Source organism: Lathamus discolor, chromosome 7, assembly GCF_037157495.1.
Source record: "Lathamus discolor isolate bLatDis1 chromosome 7, bLatDis1.hap1, whole genome shotgun sequence".
NCBI lineage: Eukaryota > Metazoa > Chordata > Aves > Psittaciformes > Psittacidae > Lathamus > Lathamus discolor.
In genome coordinates, this window is record NC_088890.1 from 9333092 (window position 1) to 9360599 (window position 27508).

Genomic DNA, 27508 nt, shown 5'->3' on the forward strand with positions numbered 1-27508 from the left:
GGCGCGAGGGGCCGCGCTCGCAGAGCCCATTGTCGGGGCGGTTTTGGCAGTGATGTCACGGACGGTGGCGTGCCGCGGCAGGCCCTGCGTGCTCGGGACAGCCAGAGCCGCTTCTCCGTGGGCACGGGGGTTCCCGTAGTGGGGAGTGTTTCGGCGCCCCATGGCTGTGCCGGGTAACAGGCCAGGGTTTCGGGGTCGGTGCCGTGGTGGTGGCTGGCGGGCTGCCCTGTGGAGCTGGAGAGGGGCTCGCTTGCTGCGAACAAAGCAGCACTCATGGAAACTTGCTGCGGTACAAAGGCTGAACATTCACACTCCCTTCTGTGTTTCCCTCCCCTGGAAAGGATCTGGAATAATTAGCGTAGCATTCCCGTATGTGGCTCGGCTGGGTATCTGCTCTGTGGTCCCGCAGCTGCGAGCGGGGACCTGCTTGGCAGTGAGCAACTGAGTCTGAAATAGCCAGTGTGAATGGCAGCTCTCATTATCCTGCGTTGCATCCTCACTCACTGCTAATCCTGTCCCAGCAGTGTGCAGGCAGCACGGAGCCCTCCTGGTGCTCGTGGTGAAGATGCTCCCCAGGAGCGCTTGTGGCAAGAGGTGGATGTGCCCTGACACTCCTGCCTCAGGCTGTTCCTGAACACCGTATCAACACTTTTACTTTCTCATATCCATGACTTGGTTTATGGCTCTTAAGGCAACAGAAGCCCTAGGTATATTCATACTGAAAGTATTAAGGAATTTGATCATAAGCCACCCGCAGTTTGACTTTTTTCCCCTCCCAGCCTAACAATTCCTCATTTTGAAATTCTTGACTTCTTCCAGCCCCCCTGGGTGTTTTCAGTTTCTCTTGGAGAAGCTGTATCAGTTGCTGTTGCTGTTACACTGCGGGCTTTAACTTGCTTCATGTTATGCCTTTCTCTTCTGGATGTGAGATGTAAGTGGTCTCTGGATGCCCATTAAGAAGTCGGGCAGAACTATTTTAATCTGTGCTTCACTTCTTTGAGCTTCACTGGCTTGATTCTTTTTATTCTTTTCTGTGTTAAAAGTCTGTATGTTTTTGTTTTTTTCTTGCCAAACCTACACTGAAAGGACTGGATTTGAACTTAATTTTACAGTTGCCTGTTCCACCTCATAAGAGATTCTTTCCGATAGCCCAACATGCACCAGCAGACAGTACAAGGTGGTGGATGCACTAATGGTCTGAAGCTCTCTGATCTGAATGGCTTCAAATCCAGTTAAAGTAAAAACTATTGAAAAACCTCTGAATTGTAATGTTTAATCTTTTGATTCATGAGTCTCGCAAAGGAATCTTTATTTTGTTAATAACCAGACACACTGCTAAGCATAGAGGAAAATAATTGTTGTCTCCTTGCAATGCAATAAAAGCCTATCACTTTTTTCCATCCTCCTGCCTGTGCCCAGACCAGCACTCAGTTACAGTTTGTACAGCTCTCTGAAATGGCATTCTTCTTCTGAAAAACTCACCTTGGAAGAAGCTTAGTGGATCTGCTGTGTACATGGTGTATCACTTGCACTTCCTGAAGGTACTCTTCCTCAGGTGATGAATGCCTTGAGGCTCATTGGTGGAGCTGGCCACTGGCTGAGCCTTGGCAGGGTGCAGGAGCTAAGCTGGGAGAGGATGAGCTGAAAGCCTGCTGCTATGCAGGTAGGCTGGATGCTGAGAAACAGCTCTCATATGGGTCACTGCACCAACTGCAAACACTGCTGAGAAGCAGGGAAGCAATGGGGCTAGAGCATGTTGCTGTTAGAGGCTGGCAGGTCACAGCTAGGAATCCACGAAACTGGCCTGAGCTCAGCTGCCCTGGTGCCAACTGTGTGCAATAAGCACAGCCTTGTGCTTTTCGCAGCCCAAGCTGGCTGCATGGGGCCAGGCAACAGCTATGGGCTAAGCCCCAAGAAGCTGTGAGGTGGACCTGGGCTTAAGGGTCTCTGGAGGAAATGGTTGCAGTATGTTCTTAAAGCATGGAGGAACCCGTGTAATTGATTTAAAGACATATTATCTCTACAGAGGATGCCGCTAATGTCTTTAGCAGGCGTGGTAAGCTTGTGAACACATACTGTATGCTTCAGCAAAGGATTTCCTTAGGCAGCGTGCTCAGCCCCATCTCATCTGCATACTTCTGTTTGGCATGCATGAGTGCAGAGCAGGGCTTTCGAAGAGCTCTGTTCAATGTGGAGTTCTCACTGTTGCAGAAGATTAAGCCCTAGTGAGAGCTTATTTTTTCTGTCCTTCGACTGCTATAGCTGATTAACAGTAGACAAGAATAATTAGAGGTGGGGAAATGCTTGGAAACTTCAAGGTACAGGGATTTAAAATTCCTACAGTGTCTACATAAATGATCCATAACTGAGATGAACTTTGTGTGCTATACCAAGTTCCTTCCATGTCTGGAAATAAGGAGCAAGGGCTGCTGGTGAGACAGCTCCTTTGTGTAGTGTTAAAGGAGCATACATCTTGGGGGGGTTCTTCTGTCTAGTGCATAAACCAGAATTTTAAGTAGAGAAGACATCAAGATTGGAGAGAGTGGGCACTTCTTAAAGAAGCTGGATACAGATGTCACATGTGAAGATTAGCAGACTTTGCCCAGACTGTGAACAAGACACTGTTGACTGCAGCCTCAACCAAGAAACTGCTTTAAAAAAGAAGTTTGCCACTCAAAAGTTGCTTTTTTCAGTCCTTCATTTGTTTCACAACACTTTGAGCAGTCTGTATCACTAGCTCAGTTTAGTAAGGAAGCCGTCTGCTTTGGTAGCTTATCTTGTTTCCCTTAATTGTCCAACAGAAAATGGCTTGCAGCTCTGCTCTAGGGCAGGGTTCAAGGAGCATTGCCGCAGTTCTTGTGCTTAATCTGATGCAAAGCAGGCTTGCACATGAGCAAAAGACGCTGCTCACAAACTTGTTTGTAACACTGGGGCTTTTTTTGAATTGTAGAATAGTTTTGAAGAGACCTAGTGAAGGTCGTATAATTCAAGCCATATACTGCAGGTGAAGTTTAGGGTTCTCCACTGGAGTAGATGAACTTGCAACCTCCAAATCAATGCCAGCTTGCAGTTCTGGCACTTGCTCCTGGGGCAGCTGCAAGCACAGATACAGAGGACCCAGCTCTGCAGTGCTGGTGGTTTTCCACTTGGTAGGTTGGGTTGGGAAGTATTTTGTGGCCCAGGTCATAAAAATGACACATGTTTGTCTCAAGATGGTCTTATTGCTGGCTCAGCCTAGTCACGCTGCTGGCTGAAGCCTAGGCACTTTAACATCTTCCTTTGTGCTTTAAGGAGCGTGATATTAACAGTCCAAGTATAACATATCATATTAATTTTTAGTATAGAGCAACAATTATAAATCAGCTTGAGCAGTTACAACTTGGTTCCTTTTCAAGACTGGTGGTTTATAATGCTGGCCTATGGAATTGCCATAATCCATTTTTTTTGGGCCAGCTGCCACTCAGTTAATAGGATAATAAAATGGTAAGAATTACAATCTAGACTCAGAGGTGTGATGGGGGAAGCAACCGAGCTCTGGTTCAGTCTGTTTTCCTCTTCACCCTACCAGGCAGGCACTTAAATTCTAATAGCTGACTAAGAAGCAGGATACTCCTACATAAAATTTAATGTTGGAGGCTATATATAGGCTTTTTTTTCACAGAAGAGTGAGTGCTCGCTTGTTCAGTGCTGGTGTTGATTCTGCAGAACAGCTTATGTCTGGTTGGCAGGTTTTCCCTGCAGTCAGCCTGCAGATCGTGTCGAGCTGCATCCCGACGCCAGGACCTCTCAGCAGCAGCGGACTGCAGCCTGACCCTGCGGATGGCTTCCGCCTGCGTGCAGCTGGACGAGGGCTGCATCTTGTTTGATGGCAGTTGCTGTTCTGTTGACATTGGATTGCCATCACATACTGCTAGAGGAGGAAAGCAAGTTGGAGTAACTGAAGCTAAAATGCACGTTGAACAGCGTAGGTGGGAATGCAGATTTGTGTTAAATCCAAACTTGAGTGTTTCTGCTTTTTCTGCTGCTTGCTGGTTTAGGACTGTGTGTCTAGCTGTGATAACTTGCAGACCGTATGAAGGTGGTCACTAAAAGCATTAAAGAATCTGGAGTCCGCAGCAGAATGTCAGTAGGACTTGCATGTAACAGCCCCAAAATTCTTTGTTCTAATGAAAAAAACCAAACCAAGCCCTCCAGAGCCCTCCCCCCTTCCCTGATCTAGATGGCACCTCTAAAGTTGGTTGGGTGTGTCTCCAGTTGAGCTGAAGTCCTCCCAGCTACTGGTCTGAGGCAGGTGAGAGGTCCTGTGGCATGGATGGATTCCTGCTTCATGCTTGGGCTCCCCATAAACGTGTCCTTTGAAAGTACAAGTGGGATGGCTGTCAGCAGGTATCCTGCTCCGGTGCAGTGGTGTGACTCACCTGTACAGGAACTTTGATCTTCAAAGCACGCATCTCCTCCTGGGTACAGTGAAACAGTGAGCGAGTGTGGTCTGGCATGCATGCAAGTGCATCTTGGAGATGTCAATGTAAGCACTGTAACGTGAATAAAGCAAATGATGCAGATTACCACCATTTCTCCAGGAGAAGTTACATTAAAGCTGGCTACAGTGGTGCTGTGAAGAGTTTGTTCAGCCCCACTAAATTATCTTGGCGGCTGAGATACAACAGCTCGCTTCCTCCAAGCCAAGGGAAGGCAGGGATCCGGTGGCTGTTGCCTGCCTGGAGAGGATCCTTTAATCTGCGGAAACTCGCCTGGTGCCATGAAGTAAACACACACTCTTCACTTGAGCTGAAAGCAGACAATCTGTTCCCATCTACCTAATTCATTGGCGCTGAAAGCCAAACACTGCTGATGGTGGAGGTGCACCCTCCTCGACTGTGGTTCTGAAGCACTGACCACAAGTGTGCTGTCTCTATATTGTAACTTTACAGTAAACTCCAGAGAAGCAATTGAGAAACATGGCTTGAAAGGCACTGTGAAGCTGCACAGTATACATGGTGTGAGTAAGAAGTATGCCTAAAAGTAATTGTAGTAGGAAAGCAGCATTTCAAAATCCGCTGTTGATGTAATCCATTTTCCACCCTGTGATGGCCAGAAAAAGTGTATTGAAGCAGACCAGGGAACAGGGAGAATCCAATGGAAAGCCAGCTGAGCTGTGGTACACAGCAGTTCCTGCAATAACGATTGCTGGTGCTTAGGTGTCATTGGAAACACGTTTTTTTCCCCGCTGTTCTAAAACCTTGGCAGTACTACACTGTCAGTGTGCACTCGGAGCTGGTGGGGGATGCTGCAAATCTGGTTGTACTACGAGGGTTTCAGGGTTCTCTGGGACAGCGCTGCGCTCCTTGTGCAGGACCTGTTCATGGATGCTTCTCTTCTTGGGTGCCACTTGCATCTTAATGCCTGAGAGACCTTGAGGAGAATGCACTTAATGTTTTCAGTCAGTTAAAAAGGCAGCACTAAAGCAGAGAGGCTGAATGCTCCGGTGGAGTGGAGTTTTACACCAGCACTTGGTGTAAACAGCACCATGCCTGTTTTGGCTGGACTCTAGTTTCTTCCTGACCATGGAGGGTCCTTTTATATCATGGTAGAGATAGTGAGCCAGGGATGAGGTGCTGGTGGGATCCCCTCTACCTGGGAGCAGGGTACCTGTGGGAAGGGAGCGCAGGCGGTTCTGCTGGGTGCTGATAAGGTCTCCTGTCCTGCCCAGGAGTTCTCCCTCCCTCTTCCCCACCCCAAATGAAAGCAGACAAGCCCTCCTACAAGCAGGCTTGGAAAAAATTACATCATGAGATCCCTATGCCTGTCAGGAAGCTGGGAGGCTGCAAGAGCTTGCTAACTGTGCTAACAGAGTGCAGTTGTGGGATGGCACCAGCCCCGGGGAGGAAGAGCTGTCCCATTCCTGTGGTGACCTTTTCCTGTCACTGGGACAGCGGTCTGGGGCTGGCCTCTCTGGACGAGGCTGATGAGATGGGATATTCTTGCTCTCGATCTGAAGCTGTCTTGTGTACAGGCTCTGTTTCCACAGGTCAAGGACCACTGCCCAGCCGTGCCTCCAGAGATGAGGATGGGGTGCCAGAGGAAGCTCTGAGCACGCGGCCGAGTGCTGCAGTAACCACAGTGCATCCCCTTACAGACATTATTTATGTGCTGTAAATGTGAAACGAGCCATTCTTTATCTCGATAACGTGTGGGTAGCAGTGTGCTCGAGGTGATTCTGTCCCGTTGGCTTTCCTCCCTGGGAGTGCTGGATGGCTTTCTGAAGCCAGGTTACTTGTAGCATACTAAATCATACTGTGTCCACTCTGGTAAAAACGCTGGTGTCAGTGTAAATTTGAAACCGGAGCCCGGAGGTGTTCCTGGCACAGGGATGCGGTGGCTGGCTGTATGCTGCAGTGCTGCGGTGTGAGCCGGTGGTCTTGCCGCGGTGGTGCAGGATGGAGGTGCTGCAGGCATGGGGGCTCACACCGACAGTCTGGGCTTTACACTCTGCACAGCCATTAATTCTAGCTTGCAGAGCTCAGGTGCTATGGTGAGCTTGCCAGCACGGCACTGGGTCTCTATCATTTAAGATGTAGCTCTTCCTCCTGCTCCAGTATGAATTCTTCCAAGAAAGCTTTCCTTAATAGATTGCAGGGGAGCGTCTTCTCTCCACTGACCAGTTTGCAGTTCTACTGGAAAGAGGGGGGAGATGGGTTACAGCAGGAATGTTTAGTTGTTGCTAAGAGACAAACTATTGCATGATGCAGGCTTTTACCTTGAAACCTGTAATTAAAACCCAGCGGGGCTTAATCACCTCACAGATATCTATTGTGTATCTCAGACTGGATGTGAAATCATCAGTGAGCAGTCAAGTGGCAGACACTTATCATAATCCTGTAAGATTAGTCAAAACTGGGGTATTTTATATTAAAAAGCCCTAGTGCAAATAAAATCTGAGTATAAACCAGACTTTAACTATCCAGAGAGGCCAAATGCACATCAAGGTCTGAAGTTACAGTATTATCTGTTCAGGACATACTGCCCTATTGTGAAACCATGTAAATATTAACTACTTCACTTTAGCGTTGGGTTAAAGGGAACACACCCTGGTGCTTGCTGTTCTTGGTGGCTATTCTGTATAATCACTTGTTTTGAAAGTCAGGAGATCTGTCTGTATTGATAAGATGGTATTGGGTTGCTGCTGTGGTTTCTGTAGCTGAAGAGGCACAAGTAAGGCATGCCTATGGATGCTGGGCATGGTGAGGCTCAGCTTGGAGGACTCTGTACATGTTAACACTCTGAATTTGAGGTGGAATAGGCAATTGAAGAACAAAATGCTTTTCTTTTGCTGTCTAGGACTCAGTCAGTTCCTTGTGCTTTCTGGTGGCATGAAATTGAATTTATACCACTGAACTGGTCTTTACTCCAACATCTGCTCCAGGCGCTGGAGAGCAGACAAAAGTTTCCAGGTCACTTGTAGCTTCTGTGACTAAAAAGGAGTTTCTGCAGCAGTTTTCACTGAAATGGAGGAAAGAATAGAAAAAAGCTCTGCTGTAACCTGCTGCTGTGACTGAAAGGATCAGTCAGGCTGAGGGCATCCTGAAACACTGCATAAGAGCCCTGGTTTGGGTGCTCTTGGACAAAACTGGAGCTTTTACGAATGTAATACAACCTGAGTAGCTGCTACAGTCTCAAAGGGAGTGCATTCAATTTGTGACTCATTAAAACCAAAGCAAATTGCAAGAATATTCACAAAACTGTCACTTCATAAGGCCAAAGTGATGCCAAGAAATATCCTGCCCCTTCAGACAGCTTTTTACAACAGTCTGATCTTGATACCTTAGTCTTAGCTGCATGGTGTGTCTTAAAGTAGAGCTGCTGTGGTGATAAACCGTTGCTAGACTAGAGCGTAACATGGAAAAGCCAGAGCTGGCTTTTCCTTTTCTTCTAACTCTGTATTTGTAGTGTGAAGGGATGACTTTTTGTGCAGGCAGGACTGTGATGGTGCAAAGGATGCTCAGTGGGCCTCCACTCTCCACTTTGCCATTTGTGCACAGGTCATGATATATCTGGAGTCTGGCTTTCCTGGGCTTCATCATATAGCACTTTTTTTGGCTATCATTTTTAATGCAAACTATTGCTGCATGTGAGGAGGCACGTTGCTGTATATAAATGTGGTTTCCTAAATGGTGCTTTTAGCAACCCCTGTTGGGATTCTGTTCTTGTGAACTCCATCACATGCTGTTTGGCCTCTTTCATAAGATACAAATGCCATTAAATATAACAGGTGGCACTTATCATCCAAATGCTAAATACCAGAGAACTTAAACTGCCAATTCTTCTAAGCTTAATGCTGTAAAGCTTCAAGGGCAAGTCACACGACCCTTGGAGAGCACAGAGCTCTCAAGACAGCTGGAGAGCACTGAGTGCTCGGACTCCTTTCTTCCCTCCTAATACAGGGCATGAAGAATGATGTCTCTGCTTAAGCAAGTGTCTGCAGTGACCTGGGTTGCTTTTCTTGTCCTTGATTGCCTGAGCATGAGTGCAGGCACAGTATTTTAAAAACATGCCGCTTTAGGGTGGGAAATAAACAGTTATGTGTCTTTTGTCTTCCAGATAGTAAAGCCATAGTTGATGGAAACTTGAAGTTGATCCTTGGCCTGATATGGACCCTTATCCTCCACTACTCCATTTCCATGCCAGTGTGGGAGGATGAAGGTGATGATGATGCAAAAAAGCAGACCCCTAAGCAGAGGCTGCTGGGCTGGATCCAGAACAAAATCCCTTACTTGCCAATCACGAACTTCAATCAAAACTGGCAGGATGGCAAAGCACTGGGGGCTCTTGTTGACAGCTGTGCTCCAGGTAAGTCCTTTGCTCTGATGGTCAGTGTTTTCCTTGCTTGCTGTCCTTGTGGCTGCTCTGCTGTTCTTCTGGAGGAGGTTTTCACTGCTGAGCTGGAGACAGAGTGAGGCTTTCAAGAAACCCAAGTCCAAAGGGGCTGGCTGTGGGAAGCAGCAAGTTGTAAATGAGCTGGCCAAGAGAAATACTGGCCTAAAGCAGAATGTGATTGCATTATTGGAGGCGCCAGGTCTTAGCTTTGTATTGGGTGCAAGGGACAAAGGCGCAAATGCTGGCTTCTAAATGCAAGAAAGACTTGTTCTCACAGCAAGTGCCAACAACCTTTCAACTTCAGGGCGCAGCAGGAGGCTTCATGTGTTCTGCTGAAATAGGATTGCAGAGGGAGCACAGAGCAGCCAGAAGCTGTACACTACCTGATACTTCAGTGTTTAGCAAGCTGAGGCTGTGCTACTTAAGGCGAGTAATGTGATGAAGTGTGAAAAAGGCACAGTTTCCTCACCTTCTTGTAAAACAGCGTTGCTAGTGCGCTTGCTGGTGTTCATCTAATACAATCTGGGGTGCTATACCAAGCACTTGAAATGTTCTTTTCCAAATTTGCTGCAGGAGAGCCAGAGAAACATAAACGATGGGTAGAAGTAGTCATCCTGAATTTAGAGTGGTGTCTCGCACGGTGCAACTTTAAAGATTAACTTTAAATCAGTGCAGTTGTGTGACAAGCTATATATTACTATTATTTAGTTGATAGGCAGGGTGGGTCTTTCTGATTTTGCTGTTACTGCGTGTGCTGTAAGGGCCTGGGGAGATGCTGGCTGTTGTCTCAGAATCGTTTCAGTGAGCAGCACACACTCATCTTGTTTTGGCTATTTCTGCAAAGTTCTGAATGTCTTTCTGTATAGCAGTGTAATACAAGTGGCGGTGGAGCTTGCACTTGGTTTCTTCAGCAAGGGAAGCTCCTTTGAAGATAACCCCGAATAACTGAAATGTGCTTGCAGGCCTGTGTCCTGACTGGGAGACCTGGGATCCAAAGAAGCCCGTTGACAATGCTCGTGAAGCCATGCAGCAGGCGGATGACTGGCTGGGTGTGCCGCAGGTGAGGCTGTGTGGGCACTGGGATGCATGCTGCCTGCAGGAGCACAGCGCATAGCTCTGTGCTTGTGACTAGCTTCATTTTAAACTCAGCCAAGCAGGTGAAGTTGTTGGATGCTTCCAAAGGTTACAGTTTACTCATGTGAAGTTGCCTGAGAAAGGGCGAATTGTAATGAAACACGCTATTACATTTCAGAGCTCTGGTTGTAAGGTTTTGTGCAGGTGTCTCCACTGAAGGCAGCTGGTGTTGTAGCATGGTGGGGGGGGGAAGTGCATGTGGACTGGTGCCTGCTCTGTTAGCCCTTGGAGTGAGTTTGTTTTGCTGCACTGAATTCCACAGTTAAAAAAACCAGCCCTTACCTGGTTTAGGAAATCACCTGCAAAGATGACTTTCAAGCGCAGAACAGTATATTTGCAAACAGGATTGTTGTCATGTTGATAAAGTTGGTTGGAATTGCTGAAGTCTCTGAAACTGTTGGAGCAGCTTGTGTCATGGGAGCATGAGAGGAGAAGAGCCTGGTCACAAGTTTCACTTCGCAAGCACTGCAGTTCAGAGCTCTAGCACACAGGATTAGGAATTACTGATTCTTTCAGTTTTAATGATCCGCATTTTGCTTTTTGAGGGGAACATCTTGCCTTGCTGTCATTTAATTTGACACAGTCTTCTGAAAACCCCTAATAGTCAACGCACAAAAAAGCCCCCAAACCACATTGGGGCCATAATGAGCTTCTTTATTTTCTTGCCATGAGATAATAAATGGTGCTGTGTGTATCAAAGGGAAAATATATGTAAGAAATTGCAATAGCATGTGGGAGTTTTGAAATGTGAGACTGTGTCATAGCTGTGTTTCTGTGTTGACATGCGGTAACTAAGCACTGGTACAATATACTTAATTGTGCTGCCTTTCAGGTTATTACCCCTGAAGAAATTATCCACCCTGATGTGGATGAACACTCTGTAATGACTTACCTGTCCCAGTTCCCCAAAGCCAAGCTGAAACCAGGAGCTCCTTTAAAGCCCAAACTGAATCCAAAGAAAGCAAGGGCTTATGGCAGAGGTAAGGACTTGGTGAGCTTAAGCTGCACAGAGCATTTAACTCTTCAGAAAGCTGGGTGGGGTTTTTTGCTTGTGTTGAACCCCAGATCTACAGTAACTGACTTCAAAGTTTCACTTGTATACTCTTGGTGTGGTGCCTAGTTTCAGAAATACGTGGATATAGTCCAAAAGACACTCCTAGTTCTAACATGTAAATTCCCCAAAGTCTCTGAACCTGTTCCGCAAGCTGCCAGCCTTGCAGTCCACAGCTGGAAGGAGTAGCATGATACGGGGCTAAAACCTTGGTGTGAAATTTAAGCTGTAAACAGTATTGCTGCTGACAGTTGTTAATCTAGCATCGAATGCTTCTTGTGATAAAGTGCTCCTTTAAAGGGGAAAAACCTCTTTACATCTGTGTGTGTCTCTGAGCAGGCTTTCTCTAGAGGCAGAGTTTCCAGTTTGCCAGGCTTGATGGCAGATATATATTAGGGTAGACTAATTCTAAATAAGGTATTTGTATCTATCAGGAGGGGTGAATGTGCAAAGGTGGGTTGTAACACTTCGAACATTAAATAGTGCTGAGCCTTTGTTGTAAAGGCTGTGTTTGCTAATTGGAAGGACTGGTCCATAGTTGTTTATGCAACTGTGGATCTACATAGGCATTCTTATTTCTAACTTAGCTTTTAAATGGATAATTTCCTGTAACTTCTGATGTGGTCTACTCCAGATTGGAATACAATCAAAGCTGAATGAATAACACATTTGTATCTTTAATATGCTAGGTATGCAGCAAAACATCACTGAAACATTGCTCTTTAAATTTGATATTCCACTGAGACTTAGCTAATGGAATGAATGGACATGGTCGCTGTTTACTGAAGAGCAGTCATTATAGTCAGAAGTGGGTTTTAGCACTTACCCTGCTTGGGGTTTATGTCCTTCATTGGTGCCTTCCATAAACCACAATACACAGACACATTTGTCAGACCCTGAGTTATAGACTGGCTGTACTCCACTTGCTGTGTAAATGACTGATCAACCTGCCTCAGCTGTAAAATCTGGCTTTAGTAGTTGTCTTATTCTTTCAAAAACTGCAATTACTTTGTCATCTGCTTCCATGCATACAGTGCTCTGGAGCCATTGTATATGTAAATTACGAAGGGGGAGCAACTCTTCTTGAAAAATGGGCGTTTTCTCAATGTTAATTGCCAAAACAGGGTCACTAAATATAATTGACAGTTCTGACTGCTACCATACGTCAGAACTGAAAGGTGACTCCAGCAGCAAGGGCTCACTACCATACTGGGCAGGGTCTTTTGGACAAATGAGTAACTGGTCTTCATGCTTCCAGAGAAAGATGACTGTCAAGTGTGAAGCGGGTCAGTCTTAGCATTGGTTATTGTTGTTTTTCCATGTAAGTTGCTCGTAACTTCCCATCATGAGTCTTACTGGTAACACAAGACGCTGGACACTGTGGTGGTTTACTCTGAGGGGTGCTGTGTGTAGACCTGATGTGAAGTGAGCTTGCAGAGGTGCTGTACAGAATCCTGCAGATCCTCTCTGGTGCACTATGAGTTTTCATTTAACTACCAAAGCAGATCTCTGATAAAAGAGTGAAATCCAGAAGGTGCAATGTAGGATAGGAAAGTGCTGTGACTAATGCTGTCCTGGCTGAAGCTGTCTGCTGAGGATACGCTATCCTTCTTGTTGTGCTTGCAGAAAGAGGGATACTGAACTCAAATACCATATCCTAATGCTTGTGTGGTGGACTGAAGATACAGAGTGAATTTATAGCTGTTTAAACTAGATGATAATCTAGGGCTTAGTTTGAAAGAATGAATATGTCAATTGTTAACACCTTATCAAAATGCTCAGATTTCCTAGTAAAAACATGATCTTCCTTGCATTGCTCTCAAGTTATTGTTTTCTGAAGATAAACAAGTTCAGGAATTCTGTTGTTCACAACCACTTCCTTTATAATCTATCAGACGTTGCACTTTCCACTAATTGTACGATGGAGCAGCAGTGCCCACGGTTTTATGAATAAGCCAGCAAGTAATTGCCTTGGAAGGAAGGGTATATGTGTTTGGGCTAGTCTGGAACCAGTAACTTTGGGAAGTTCTTCCACCCACGCAGTCTGACACCATCATGACAGGTGTCATAACCTGGGGCTACGTGTAGGGAGATGATGAAATCCTGCTGGTAAGTGTTTGCTGTAGCAGGCCCTGTGCTGAGGAATAAGGAAACACTGATTAAAAGTGAAGTGGAAGTGGCACAGAATTGCAGGATTTTTATGGTTTAAAGAGGTTCCTGCGTGCCATTTGTACAGTGTTCACTCTGGCAAGGTTGTTTGAGCAGCTTTCAAAGAACAATAAATCTGAGCAATGTCTGCACAGCTGAGTTCTGAAAGTGGAGTAAAATGGGACAGTATAGGTAAGAACAGTCTTGCTTTGAAAAAATTTTCACCCTTGGCTCTAGGGTAGCAGCTTTACCAAAAGGCTTCCCAAAATTTGTCTCCTGCCATCCTTACCTGCCCTTCCAGTAGTGCAGGACCATTGCAGCATTTAGCTGTGTGAAAGAGAGCAACTCCTACTGCACATAGCCCTCTCAGTGTCAGTTGGGCACTCACAAGCTGTGGAGTGGACCCTCCATACATTGCTCAGGCAAACCCAGTAACTTGCTTTCACCTGAAACCAGATGAAAGATGGGTTGAGCCACTGGGATTCAACCAATTTTTACAAATGCTGATACTGTAAAAGTAGGGATGATTGTGAATGTGATGCTCCGGGCAGCTGGTGAAGAGGCCTGGGGAAGCTGATGCTGGGGGCTTATGTGAGAGAACGGATTGGACAGCTTGCAGGTAGCCTCCAAACTGCCTTTTGGGTCTTGTAGCAGCAGCTAATGTACAGCTCTGTGTCTGTCTCACAGGGATTGAGCCTCATGGGAACATGGTGAAGCAGCCTGCCATCTTCACAGTTGATACCATCAGTGCTGGTCAGGGAGACCTGATGGTCTTCATAGAGGATCCGGAAGGAAACAGAGAAGAGGTATGTTTGGTGAATATTTGGTGTGGAAAAGTAAAGCTGGTCTGAATGCTGAAGTTTTTTCAGTAACCTTCGTCTTTCACAAGTGAGGTCTTAGCAGATAAGAAAAAGGAAATTGCAAAATACTATCTATCAAAAGTGCAAGCCTGAAGATTTTCCTCATAATTGCCTTACTGGATGAACTTGAAGAAAATGTCACTATCTGCAATTAAGCAACACAACTCCAATGTCCGGTAGTTGCAGTGCTTTAGCTTGACTAGCCAAGTGTCTATGTTTTTAGATAACATACATCACTAAATCACTGTCTGCCCTTACTCATTCTGCAAGAATGGCTAAAGCAGCTATTTAGATGCCATGAATCATTTTGAGTTAAAATGTTGGTTTTAATGTTTATAGAAACTTCTCATCCAAGTGCTCCACTTGATCATGTTACAGCATTCCAGAAAAATACAGCTGTATGTTGGACTTCACGTCTCCTCAGTTCTGGCTTGCCTTAGTAAAGCAATTAACAGCAAGGAAAAGGGCTGGGGGTTGGGGGGGTGGGGAGGAGAAGGTAGCTTGCTTCGTCTCATGAAATAATAAAACCAGTGGGGTTTTTCCATATGAGAAGAGGAGGTAGCAAGGATCCCTGCTCTCACAGCAACAAGTCTGACTCTGGAAATAGTTCACAATATCAAGTGCTACCCAGAGAAGTCTTAGGTTGGTGTGTGTAGGCACAGCTCAATGGTGCATGTGTTTTCTCTCCTAGGCGAAGATAACACCGTCCAGTGACAAAAACAAGACCTATTCAGTTCAGTATGTGCCAAGGGTTACTGGACCTCACAAGGTGGGTTGTGCGTCAGTAGCCAGTAATCTCTTGCTAAATGTGCTCCTCTTCTGGTTGTTAACATGAGCCCCTGAGGGCTGCCTCCGTGCTGGCAGCGTAAGTCACTTGGGGCATCCTGAAGAAACGTAACCTGGCGTGGCCTTGATTCTCCGTCTAGGCTATCAGTCTGCCCCCTTCTCAAGGGGAAAGGGGGGGTGTTTGGGTGTCAGGTGCTGCAGCTGACTCTCCACTCACATGGGGCCATTTCCTGCAGCTCATTAAGCCAGTTTTATGAGTTGTCACAGAAACACAGAGGAAAGTACCAGGTTGTTTCTATAAGGTGTTTCTTTATTCATGATACTGTACACCATAGGGGCTGTGCAGAGAAGGTTCCCCACACAGCTCTGTCCCAGGATGCCTGCAGAAGCAGGTTTATGGGTGATCCCATTGCTTGGCACTGGCCCAAGTGGCTGGTCCCATAGCCAGCTTGAAAAGATAAATGCAACTTCTGCTGCCACTTCCTCTCTGGATGGTGATCTGCCTCTTACTGGCGCATCCAGATTCAAGCATCACCGCTTCAAGGAGCTGGCCATCAGTTCTGCTGCATGGACAGGATGAAGGTTGTGGGATGAATGGTCTGAGGCATAGACTCTGTGCTAGGAAGGCAGATGTTTGAGCCCCTGCTTGGCTATGGGGCAGTGACACAGAGTTCTGCCTCCGTCCAGTGGGTCAGAGCTGACACTATCTGTCTTTAGGTTTCAGTCCTGTTTGCTGGGCAGCACATCTCCAAGAGCCCGTTTGAAGTGAATGTTGACAAAGCCCAGGGAGATGCGAGCAAAGTAACAGCAAAGGGGCCAGGACTGGAGGCGACAGGGAACATTGCCAACAAGCCTACCTACTTTGACCTCTACACAGCAGGTAAGCAGGATGAACTAGTGCTGAAATCATGCAGCTTCCTCAAACGTGAGGAGAACCTAAGTCTGGGAGGAATAAACAAACTGAAAAGTGGATGAGTATTTGCAGCCTCATCAAGTTCAGAGGTGAAATAACAGCCAGGCTGCTCTGGAGACTTCAGCTTTGTATGAAACATTTGAAGTATGGAGCTGAGCTGGGGCAAGAAGGTGCTAAGCATTACCCAGAAATTTGCCATGCACTTGCTGAATGGCAGCAGGCAAGTTCCTGGCTGGTTTCTTCCCCAAACTCATTTTAAACAGGAATGTGAAATTCCCACCTCTGAAGGATGAACTGTGAGTAAACTGTAAATGCCTCATGCATTCTGTATTTAGCTCTACGAAAGAACCGGCCACAGTGCTACCTTGAGTTCATACTGCAATGACAAACTGGTGTCAACCTCTATTGTAATTATTAGAGGGCTACTATCTTCATTAGGGCATCTCCATCATGTGACTTGATGCCTGTTATTAGGCCAATGCTGTAGCCTAGAGGAATGAGTCAATAAGATGCTACAAATGCTAACTCATTTCGAACAATGTGAAACTATTTAGGGCAGTTACTTGAAGTATTTAAACACCAAAATATGCTGAGTAGCTTATTTTAAATTGCCTTCTGCCTAAGGGTGCTTGGAAATAAAATGAAATGTGGTTACAGTGAGGGGAAGTGTTATGTTCAGCCTCTAATTGGGAGAGGGAGTGGTCTGAATCATGTAAAGACATGTCTGACCTCTGGAAGTGTCTGGAAAACTGTTTCTGCTGCATGATGGGTTGAATAAAATGTGAGAGAAGCAGGTGCCACAAAAGTGAATGTGTATAGTCCGGCAGAGAAGGATCCTTGTCCAGACCATCATGCACATTGCCCAAGCTCTTCACCTAAACTCCTTTAAAGCTTGAAAAGTTGAATTGACTGGTAAAGTTGTGGGCTAGTGTGTGACAGAGGTGCTGCAGGGTGGTAGCAATAGGATAAACCAGGTTGTGTGTGTATTCAGTATTGTAATACTGTTGTGAAACCCTGTGTCTGGAGCAGCAGAGCCCTGTCAGTTTGATAGCTTCATGGAGATGCCTGTATCCTGTCTTGCCCCCTCCCCACTTGAATGTCTGGTTGCTGTCAGCAGAAGCTGCACATTTAGGCTATGCCTAGAAATGGTAGCAGAGGATGGCTGGCCGAGCACAGAGAGCTGGCTGTGATCCTAAAGGCTGTGTGTGGTGCTGTGGGGAAGACAAGGCTCAGCCAGGCTTATTTCCTTTGCAGGTGCTGGTGTGGGTGACGTGAACGTGGAAGTGGAGGATCCTCAGGGGAGAAGCCTTGCTGAAGTTGCAACAGAAGACAAAGGCAACCAAGTCTACCGTTGCACCTACAAACCTGTTCAAGCTGGTCCTCACATTGTCAAAGTGACTTTTGCTGGGGAGGCAATTCCCAAAACTCCTTGCACTGTTCTCGTTGGAGAGGGTATGCTTTTTAAAAATGCACCTAAATGTAGAGGGTCACTTTTCTCCTTGGGTGTGATCACAGAATATGCTTGGTTTTGCCTGGGGCATTCTCTGTGCTTTTCAACATCCTTGACCTGATTCAGTGAGTCGCCTGGGTATTCACAGGCAAAACAGTGCTCTCTAACAGTAATACAGCTTTTGTTGCTAGAGTTTCCTTTCTGCCTAGACCTCCGATTAAGCTGCCCTTATTTTTTTTGAAGTGTTTTATGCAGCTGTGCCATGTCTTGCTATTTTCCACCTTTGTTCCTCAAATGACTGTATTTACTGTTTTCCTCCTTAACTGACACCTAACTTGCTTTCTGTTCCATCCTTACGTGCTCCTATGCTTTTAGATCTCTGCTCATCTCTCCTGAGCTACCCTCCATTTGTGGAATTTTGGACTTCACTGCTAATGGCTTCATAGTTGGTAAGAGGTGTGCAGGATGCTTCGTCACTTGTGCTTTCTGTAAGCTTCTAGCCTTCAGCTTGTCCTGGCCAAAACGGCTTTTGTTTTTTGTTGGGGTTGGGGAAGAAAGTTGCAAGTGGTGTATGTCCCAGTCAGAGAAACTGGCTTAACCACAAGCTGCCTGACACAGTTGTGCAAGGGCCCTGTGAGCTGTTCCCACCCCACACTGGGCACGCTCCTGTATGCCCCACTGAGTTTTCAGAGCTAGCAGATGGCATGTGATCTTTGCTTACACCATCCAGTGTAGGATGTGGAGTGATGCTGGCTGCTACAGGGGTGAGGATGAAACTTGTAAGCTATTGAAATGAGTGAAAACCTAATGAGCAGCTTGGCAGACTTGTGTTCCTGCTGTAAGCATGGTGTATTGTGGGGAAATGCATGTTGGGTTTACACTGCTGGGAAGCTGTCATTATTTGTAAGTCTCTTCAAACCCTTCAGGTTTCTGGAGTTGAAGACCCCGTGATAGCTGGGATTGTGTAACAAAAACTGTTCATAAGTGCATGTTCTTATTTATGTAGCCACTCTGCAAGCCTAGGGAAGCACGTGGAGTAAAGAGGTCAAGAATAAGCTCCAGTTCAGCCATATGTAACCTACTGCCCCTGCCCATGGCTGCTTCGGTCTGCAGAAGGCCTAATGGCTTTGCTTCTGAAAGTGTGAGCTGCAACAAGGAGGGGTTTTGATGTGACATCACTTGACAAAACACATGTAGAACTCTGCTGTACTGATAGCAGTTATTCCAGGCACATGCTTCCAAAAGAACACAATAATATGGTTCACAGGGGCTTATCTGCAAAGGGAAGCTTCACCCCATTCTGCAGTGTGCCTCCCAATGCAAAAGGTGTCAAGAAGATTGTGCCTAGTATGGTGAATATCTGTATGTGATAGCCACGTAAAACGGGCATCAAATTGGAAAACAACAGTGCTTCAGAATTTGTTTTAATTCTAAAAGATGGCCCTCGCAGGGGGTCAGTATTGCCTGATTGCATCTACTGCCCAAAAGCCATGGGACATAGACAATGGCTGTGCAGACTCCTCACTGTCTGCCTTAAGTGTTATAACACTAAAACTTGTGCTGAAAGCTAAGCTGTGGTTGTCCTGAGTCAACACTAATCTAAAGGTTGTTCCAGGCTGGCTACGCTACGTGTATGTTGAGAGTGAAAGACAGTATTAATGTCTGAAATTCCCTTGCAGCCTGCAATCCAAACGCATGTCGTGCCACTGGCAGAGGTCTGCAGCCCAAGGGCGTCCGCATGAGGGAAACTGCTGACTTCAAGGTTGATACCAGAGCAGCAGGGAGTGGAGATCTTGCGGTGACTATAAAGGGACCGAGTAAGTGTTGGGGTGAATTTGTGCTGAAGATGTGTTTTGGAGAAGGGGGGAAGTGGAGATTGCAAATAGGAAGAGCAGCAAGGATATAATGACCTGATGGAACCGATGGGATTTGTATCACCATGAGAAGCCAAATTTTGGATACTTTGTGCTTAATGTGAAGGTTTGGTTTAGGTCTTAGTGCACATTGGTTAGCAAAAATGAGAAAATCCACACCTTTGCGTGCCGTGGCTTCCAAGCTGCATGCATTTGCGTTGTTTCTTCATCTGATCCATAGGAGTAAGTCATGTTCCAGGTTTTTGGCAGGGTGAAAATCCTGCTCTCATAAAGCTGGGAGTGTCTCAGAGCAGCACTTCTGGCTGCACTGGATGCTTGGGCTCAGAAGCAGGGTAGGCTGACATTCAGACCTTCTATAAGGCTCCTTTCCCAAGTTGTTTGCTGTGTCAAGAGCTCTGGATGTGGCTCTCTACCCGGGCTTAGGCAGGCTGGGGTGATGGGAGCACTGGTGGATGCTGGCTTCTGAGGCCGCCACCAGTGGTGGCCGTGTTGCTGCTCTTGGGGAGCTGCTGTGCTGGTGTTGTACTTGTGAGCCAGTCACCTCCCCCCGGCTGAGACAGCATTAAAAGGTGCATTGTATTGCCTTCACCTCCTCCACACACAGTGCTCTGACTGTGTGGCTTAATGCCGTTAAGGGGGGAAAAAAAGCAACAGACGTATCGATGTAAATTTTAGTGTATTAAGCTTTTCTCCCTAAATTCTTCATCTTGAAGAAAATGAAAAGTAGGCATTCCCTGCATACTTGTGGTTGCAAAGTCTGACAAATGTTAAGCTTTTTTGTTTTAACATATGACATGCATCATACTGCAGACTAAGAAAATAAAACACAAGGGAATCTATTAAGTCTGGTAAGTTAAAATACCTTCTGCTGTATTTCTTCTGGAAGTGTTTGCTGTCTTTGTCCTAGAGGGCAACTAGAACTAACTTCCCATATAACCTGACCTTTTCTCTTTTTTTTGGTGGAAGAAATTTAGTCTTGCAAGCTAAAATAAATACTAGAAAACATGAGCTTGTCTCAGTAATTGAAAGCAGGATGGAAGCTGTTAAGTTTAATGCTGAACTGATCTTTCAACAGAGGGCTTGGAGGAGCTGGTGAAACAAAAAGGCTTTATGGATGGTGTATATGCGTTTGAGTATTATCCATCTACCCCAGGGAAGTACGTTGTCATGATTACATGGGGTGGGCACAACATCCCAAAAAGGTGAGTTGGAAGAAGCCTTTTTGAGTTTTGTGCTCTTTGATGGGGTATGTAGTTAGTGTGCTTTTAAAACAATGCTGACCTTTGAAGAAACTCTGGGGGACAAGTTAGTGGCAAGCAGTTGCTTTGAAAGTTTATCTACAGCCTGTCTGAGGGCTGTAGCAGCTTATATTGAGAAAGCTTTGAAGGGTGATTTGCATCAGTCTTGCTAAACCCAAATGATGAATACAAAACCCAATAAAACTTGGTGGATTATGCAGCTTGGACTTTGCTATGAGTTTTTGAAGGGATCTGTTATTTCAGTGTCCAGGGCTACAGCATGCAGTGCAGACCAAGTATTTGACACTCAGGATTTGTGGTGCAAGATGGAAGTACGTGATGTGTTGGATGACCTCTCTGCTAGAGAGTCTGCTGGGCACTGTGCCACCACACAATAGCATCTATTAATTTGGAAAATCCAATGTAAAGCCTCATTAAAATGCCTGGGGAAAAGCCTGGATGCTGTATTTGTCCTTATTTCTAATCCCATGCTTTGCTTTTCTCTTGTAGCCCCTTTGAAGTTCAAGTGGGTCATGAAGCAGGTCCTCAGAAAGTGCGAGCTTGGGGACCAGGATTGCATGAAGGTGTTGTGGGCAAATCAGCTGATTTTGTGGTAGAGTCCATTGGCACAGAAGTTGGCTCTCTTGGTATGTTTCTTTACTTAGTTTGCCTGAAATATTTATGAACTGCAATGCTAGCAATGAACTCATGAGAAACAATAGATTTCCCAGCAGTAAAAAACCCCAAACATGTCTGTAAGACTTTTGGTCTAGACACAAACTTATATCAGAGTATCAAAGGCAAGTCCTAGAGACAGGAACGTTTGTGATAGGGGGTGTAAAGCTATGGTTTTGTGGGATGATATCCAAAAGGGAACGATGGATTGTCTCCTATATGGCTGAAGAAGGGTGACAGAGAGAATCTGTTGTCATTAATGCTAGTCAAAATCAGTTTGGGGAAGTGGTGTTAGATTAACAGCCACACAAACCTAACATGAGGAACCTACTTGTTATTTTTTCAGGCTTCGCTATAGAAGGCCCTTCTCAGGCTAAAATTGAGTGTGATGACAAGAACGATGGCTCATGTGATGTGAAGTATTGGCCCAAAGAGCCTGGTGAATATGCTGTGCACATCATGTGTGATGACGAGGACATAAAAGACAGCCCTTACATGGCCTTCATCCGACCAGCTTCAGGAGACTTCAACCCAGATAAGGTGGTGTATAAGAAAGAGTTCACCCCTGTGATATAACTACAGTAGAGATATTTCTGAAGGCTTCTGGTAAACGGCTTGCTACTTAAGCTGCTTCTGCTTAAAGCTCTGAATTTGCCATGCTCCAGACAGATATTATTCACCTTTTTCTAATAACACTGTTGTGGTTTTGATTTAATGTAATGAAGACTTGCTGAATTAGTCCAAATTCTCAGCTTTCACACTAGCCTCTACTTGTATCCCATGCTTCCTGGGTCTTGTGGGAAGGGGAAGGTATTTAGAAATAAATTGCTTAGTTTTACTTCTCTTTCTGAACTGCAAGCTAAGACTCCTGGGATGGTTTTTTTAGGTGAAGGCTTATGGCCCGGGCTTGGAGAGGACTGGCTGTATAGTGAACAATCCTGCTGAGTTCACAGTTGAAACCAAGGATGCTGGGAAAGCACCTCTGAAGATGTATGCACAGGTAAGAAGCCAAAGGCAGCCGTGTGAAACTTCAGCAAAAGGGCTTTAATACTGTTGAGAAAAATGCCTTAAGTATTTCTGCTCACACACCACTTAATTCTGGGCATGTGTAATTCTCTCAAAGCTCTGTGCTTTGATCTGTGTAATGTAGTCAGGCAACAAACCTAACTCAAGACAAGGTGACTTCTCTGTGGCATGTGAAATACATGGCTTTGCTTCCTTACTTGGAATCTCCTCAGCAAAGCAAGGTGTAATTTCCTGGAGCTGTCATTTGGAAGCACCCAAAGTGTCTTTGAGTCTGTGAATTTCAGGCAAGCTTGTTGAAATATGTGTTGTAGCATGGTGTTAGGAATGAGCAAGTGTAAGTCTTCCTCATCTAACAGGAGTGTGATTTGCATGTTCCTTCAGTATTTCTGAGCTGCAGTTCTGGGAAAAAAGAAATCCCAGCACCACATTTTGGAACAGTCTTGGGCTGTTTAAATATTATAAACATTTTTAAAGTACCAGAACCCTCTGTTTTACTGCTTTTTAGGATGGAGAAGGAAACCCTATCGATATCCAGATAAAGGGCAAGCCTGATGGTGTTTTCGCCTGTTCCTATGTGCCAGTTAAACCAATCAAACATACAATTTCTGTTGTCTGGGGAGGAGCCAACGTTCCCAATAGTCCCTTCAGGGTAAGTACAGAGATGGCTGTTACTAGTTCTTGCTAAGTAGGACATTCATGCTCACAACTACTTCTTATTACAAGCAGGATGATAAAACCCTTCAGTGAACTTCAAGGAGGTGTGTCCTTCTGCTCCTATTTTTTAGGAATTTGTCCACTTGAAAAAAGCTTTCTGTTTTTACAAGCTCACATTTCAGAGGTCTCCTGTCAGTCAAGCTGCAGCCTGGGGGAATCGGGGCAATTCACTCTTACCTTGGCACAGTTTTCTATAGCCTCTGTCCAAGCAATGCTCTGACTTGACTGTGATCGCAAAGATGACACAGATGTGTGATTCTGACCCTTGTGAATCCATGTAGGTCCTTATAGGTCAAGGGAGCCATCCTCAGAAAGTGAAAGTGTTTGGACCTGGCGTGGAGAGAACTGGCCTGAAAGCAAATGAGCCAACTCACTTCACTGTTGACTGCACAGATGCAGGAGAAGGTAAAGGCAGGCTGTGCTGTTGCTGTGGTATCTGAACCACCGGTCATGCAAGGAGGGGTTTATGTACTGTTTCATGCTGGTTTTCCTTGTTTCATGGAAAAACATGGTAAGCAGAACATTGCAATGAATTGTGATGTGATCTGTTACATCAGTTAACATGGGCACTTGAACAACTACTGGAAATGAGAATGTGCTGGCTGTTTGGCTAGGAATGTCTGTACTGTCCAGTAGCATAACCTCCATTTGCTCTTCCTAGGTGACGTCAGTGTTGGAATTAAGTGTGATGCTCGTGTGGTCAGTGATGAAGAGGAAGACATAGATTTTGACATCATCCACAATGCTAATGATACGTTCACAGTGAAGTACGCACCACCTGCCGCTGGGCGCTACACTATTAAAGTGCTTTTTGCAGGAGAGGTTTGTCATCTTCATTTTATGGCCTGATGGTTTTAGAGTGTTTATCTGCTCTTTGATCAATGAGCATGTGCCAGTTAACAGCTGGATGTGGCAATTTGCAGCTGGCTCCTTCCATTTCAGCTCATGTGCACTTTGGTCACTGGTTCCAAAAGCACTTTTGTAATACTTGAAGGTACACAAATGAGAGGGCTTGGATGGAGAAACTGGAGTTCAAGCATGTGATATGTTGGGTTGGCATAATGAGTGTGGTCTCAGTGACGGGGCAAAGCTGCTTTCTAAAGGATAGAAAACTTAAGTGACTCCCCAAGGAACATGGCAGTAAAAATAAGTTTTCTTTGTTAAAAAAAAAGGGGGGAGGAAGAGGCCCTTGCAAACTGTCCAGCTGTTAACTTTGCCCTAGACTCTGAGTGATACTACTCAGGCAAAACAGAATGCTTAAATGGGGTGAAAGTTTACTCAAGTTGGTGCTGGAGTTATAGCAACAGTGTTTTAAAATGATTTATCTGTCTGTTTTTTGGCTAGTAAAGAGTTGTTATGTTTATAGATGTGTATTTGTTGCAGGAAATTCCTGCCAGCCCATTCAGAGTGAAAGTGGACCCCTCGCATGATGCCAGCAAAGTGAAAGCTGAAGGACCTGGTCTGAGCAAAACTGGTGAGAGCTTGTTTAGGATGGTGCGGCCAGTGCTGGACCTTTTGTGGGGTAGTCACTGCCTGGATGAGCATTGCTGGGATGCAGTGATGCAGTCCTGGATGCAGCAGGGTGGGGTGCCAGGCGACTAGAAACAACTCCATTCTCTTGGCACTTTGCTTGACTGGGCTTTATAGGTACCAAATGTTCTTGGGAAGAGTTTCTGTGTGCGAGTTCTGCATAAATTAGAATTAACATTTTTCCTCAGGTGTGGAAAATGGCAAGCCAACGCACTTCACTGTGTTCACCAAAGGAGCTGGAAAAGCGCCGCTGGATGTGCAGTTCAGCAGCCTGGTGCCGGGAGAGGCAGTGGCAGATCTGGACATCATTGATAACTATGACTATTCCCACACTGTTAGGTACACTCCAATACAGCAGGTAGGTTTGACTTCTGTAGGAACAGAAGAGTGAATGGCTTATATTGCCATAGTGCTGTGACCTTCCTCCCTGGTATTTATGCGCAGAGGAACAAGCAGATAAACCTTGCCAGGGTGTCCTGTCCCCTAAAGCCTGCGGGACAATTGGGATTGGAAAGCAGTAATGCAGTTTTTTAATGTAGTTATTGACAGCTTGTTGCTGTTTTATATTCTGGGAACAAGTGAGATATTGAAGCAGTAGCAAACAGCTCATGTTGTCATTCCATACCTTATCAGTTGAAGAGGAGAGGTGGTGAATCTTCCTGAGGTCCAAAATGGAGCTGGCTGCTGTACCAGCTGTTCTGGGCTGCTGTGATCCTGCAAAGTCTGAGCTGTGGTGTGCTGCCCCTCAGCAAGCTGCTGTTGTCAAAGGAGCTGTGGTGTAAACCCGAGCAGGGACAAAAAGCACAGGGTTTGGGTGATGGTACAGCAGCTCCCCAGAAGGAAGGTGAAGGAGTTGGTGCTGAGGAAGGAAGCTGGGCTGCAGATTAACTGCATCAAAGTATTTGCCTGTATTTTAGGTTTGCCCTTGGGCTGGAAATTAATTCAGTCTAACTCTTTTTGTTCAAAGATGCTTCCTAGCAACACGGTTTAAGATCTGAAAGAGGAAGCTGCTAATGACTAGAAGTGTTTTTCCTTATGCTGTGCTTGCGTGTTTGTAGAGGGCCCTTAAATGCCAGAATGCACAAATCTCATGTATTTCTAAAGATGTAGGGGCTGTAGTGCCAAGATGAAAGCATTTTGCTGCTCTTACTCTGCTGAACAAACACATGAGCTAGTCAGTCATCTGCACCAGCTTCCTTGATTGTAGCTGTATAAAAGTGGACTGATATGGAGGACTGCAGCATTATTTAACTGATAATGCTGGATTAGCATTCTTGGAAGCACCATAGAGCTCGTGTTGCATGATCTCAGCATGCAGTTGCATGATCTCAGGATGTGGCTGGCATGCCTGCTTGGAGAAGCTTTTGCTTGTTCAGTCAGAGTTGGTACACAGAAGGGCTTGAAGTCATCTGAACTCCATGCTTGTGTGTGTGAGCAGTAACAGATTGTGTGAAAAACAGTGTTGAGGCAAGCCAGGATGCCTAAACCAGGCTTTCCACTTGGTCCTCCCATCTGGAGGAGTACCGTGGATCATGGAGGAGCTGTGAACTTACAGGAGATGTTCGCAGATAGCAGTGGCAGGAAGGCAATGGTTAAAAAGAGGAGATGGAAATAGACTGCACAGTAATTAGAATAGCCTTGTTGTCCCTCCAGGCTGTGAGCATGTAGGTCATTCCTGGACCCTGTCTTTCTTGGGTTCATAAGCAGTAGCTTGTAAATAAGACTCTCGACTCTTCAGAGTAGGGGGAGGACAGACTAGGTAGTTAAATTCCTGAGGGGCTGTGTCAGCAGCAGAGGAGCCTTGGTTTAATGCTGTTTACTCAGTCTTATCTCTCTCATGGTGTTGCTACAGCTACCCGTGTGTGTGTTTTCTAAAAACAACCAAGGGTAATCATGGAAGCTATTCACTAGCTTGCGTGAACCATCCATGATTATTTCACTTGGGAGCTGAACCGGCCAAGAACGAAAAGTAAGCAAACAGTGAATATAGCTAAAATATGGACTGCGGTAGGAGAGAATAAAAGGAGCACACATCATGGGGCTGGAACTTGCCATGGCTGTGTGGTATTCCAGCCAAAATACACAAGAGCATTAATCTTTCTGACTTGTATAGCTTAAACCCCTGGTATTTCAGATGCTGTAATAATATGGCCTCTTTGTGGGCTTGGCTTTGGCCTGGCCTCTCTGTGTGGTGGAAGGGGATACCTGGTCTGGAGAACTGGGACATTCATTCAGCTGACTGGTCTGAGCGTCGGGAGGGTGGGAGCCAGCCTGAGCCAAAGGTTTTGCCAAGCAGCTTGAATATAGTCTAATTAGCTGTTGGAAAGAACTGTCTTCTTCTCTCTTCCTGCATTAGAAAGCATTTAATACTTTGAAGGGCTGAGAGCTTGGGAGTCCATAAACCAGTAAGTTTGGCCTTGGTCAGCTACAATGGATTAGGTGAAGTGGTTATGTACTGTTGTATGTACTATCTGCATGAAGTGAGGAACTGAGCTAAACTTGTAAATTCTCCAACTAGGGTCCAATGAAGGTTTTGGTAACTTATGGTGGCGATCCTATCCCTAAAAGCCCTTTCACTGTGGGCGTTGCTGCTCCGCTAGACCTAAGCAAAGTTAAGGTCAATGGACTGGAAAACAGTAAGTACCTTTGGGCTAGAAGCCCCGTAGCCTCCCGCTGAAGTGTCTCCTGAATGTGGGCGATAGCCAGCATGTCCTGCTGGAATAAAAGTGGGCAAAACAATCTTTAACTTGCTACAGTTGGGATCATCCAGCTCCAACTTTATAGCTTGGCCACTCTGACTTATCTGTTCCTCTTAAGGACTGAATTCAGTTAAGTTTTTTGGGGGGTTGGTTGGGGTTTTTTTGTTTGGGTATTTTTTAGGGGGAAGGGGCAAAGATTACAGAGCAGTGTGGATAAAGCATGGGTTGAGGTTTAGTCTCTTGTGAATAGAGCTGGATTCTTCACCAGGCTGAGCACCTGCTGCTGAAACCTGGTTTCCTTGGTGCTAGATGGCTGTTCAAATACATGTAACTGCTGCAGCACGGAATTTCATTCACAGTCTCTTTGTTTTCTAAAAGTGAAAGAGCTTATGGCTGTGAAATACTGTTGCGTTCCTGAAATGAGCCTCTGATACTGTCAGGCCGTGTCTTACAGGCTTGTTTAGCACTGTAGCTTTGTAGCTCCAACTAAGCAAAGTACTCACTGTTTCTGTTTTGTTTGGGGTTTTTTTTCCCCC

General features: G+C 45.6%; 1 protein-coding gene across 3 annotated transcripts in view; it reads left to right on the top strand.

The window, feature by feature from the left end:
- Positions 1-27508, top strand: part of FLNB (filamin B) — a 70855-nt gene that overhangs the window by 15035 nt on the left and 28312 nt on the right. For all 3 annotated transcript variants that reach the window (XM_065687706.1, XM_065687705.1, XM_065687704.1), the window contains exons 2-19: positions 8599-8847; positions 9837-9934; positions 10841-10988; positions 13895-14013; positions 14759-14836; positions 15571-15733; positions 17021-17218; positions 18896-19033; positions 20166-20292; positions 20839-20975; positions 21350-21543; positions 21890-22003; positions 22535-22678; positions 23025-23148; positions 23405-23565; positions 24127-24217; positions 24462-24631; positions 26792-26909. In XM_065687706.1, the coding sequence (XP_065543778.1) occupies positions 8599-8847; positions 9837-9934; positions 10841-10988; positions 13895-14013; positions 14759-14836; positions 15571-15733; positions 17021-17218; positions 18896-19033; positions 20166-20292; positions 20839-20975; positions 21350-21543; positions 21890-22003; positions 22535-22678; positions 23025-23148; positions 23405-23565; positions 24127-24217; positions 24462-24631; positions 26792-26909 (2571 nt within the window). The remainder of the gene's footprint in view (positions 1-8598; positions 8848-9836; positions 9935-10840; positions 10989-13894; positions 14014-14758; positions 14837-15570; positions 15734-17020; positions 17219-18895; positions 19034-20165; positions 20293-20838; positions 20976-21349; positions 21544-21889; positions 22004-22534; positions 22679-23024; positions 23149-23404; positions 23566-24126; positions 24218-24461; positions 24632-26791; positions 26910-27508) is intronic.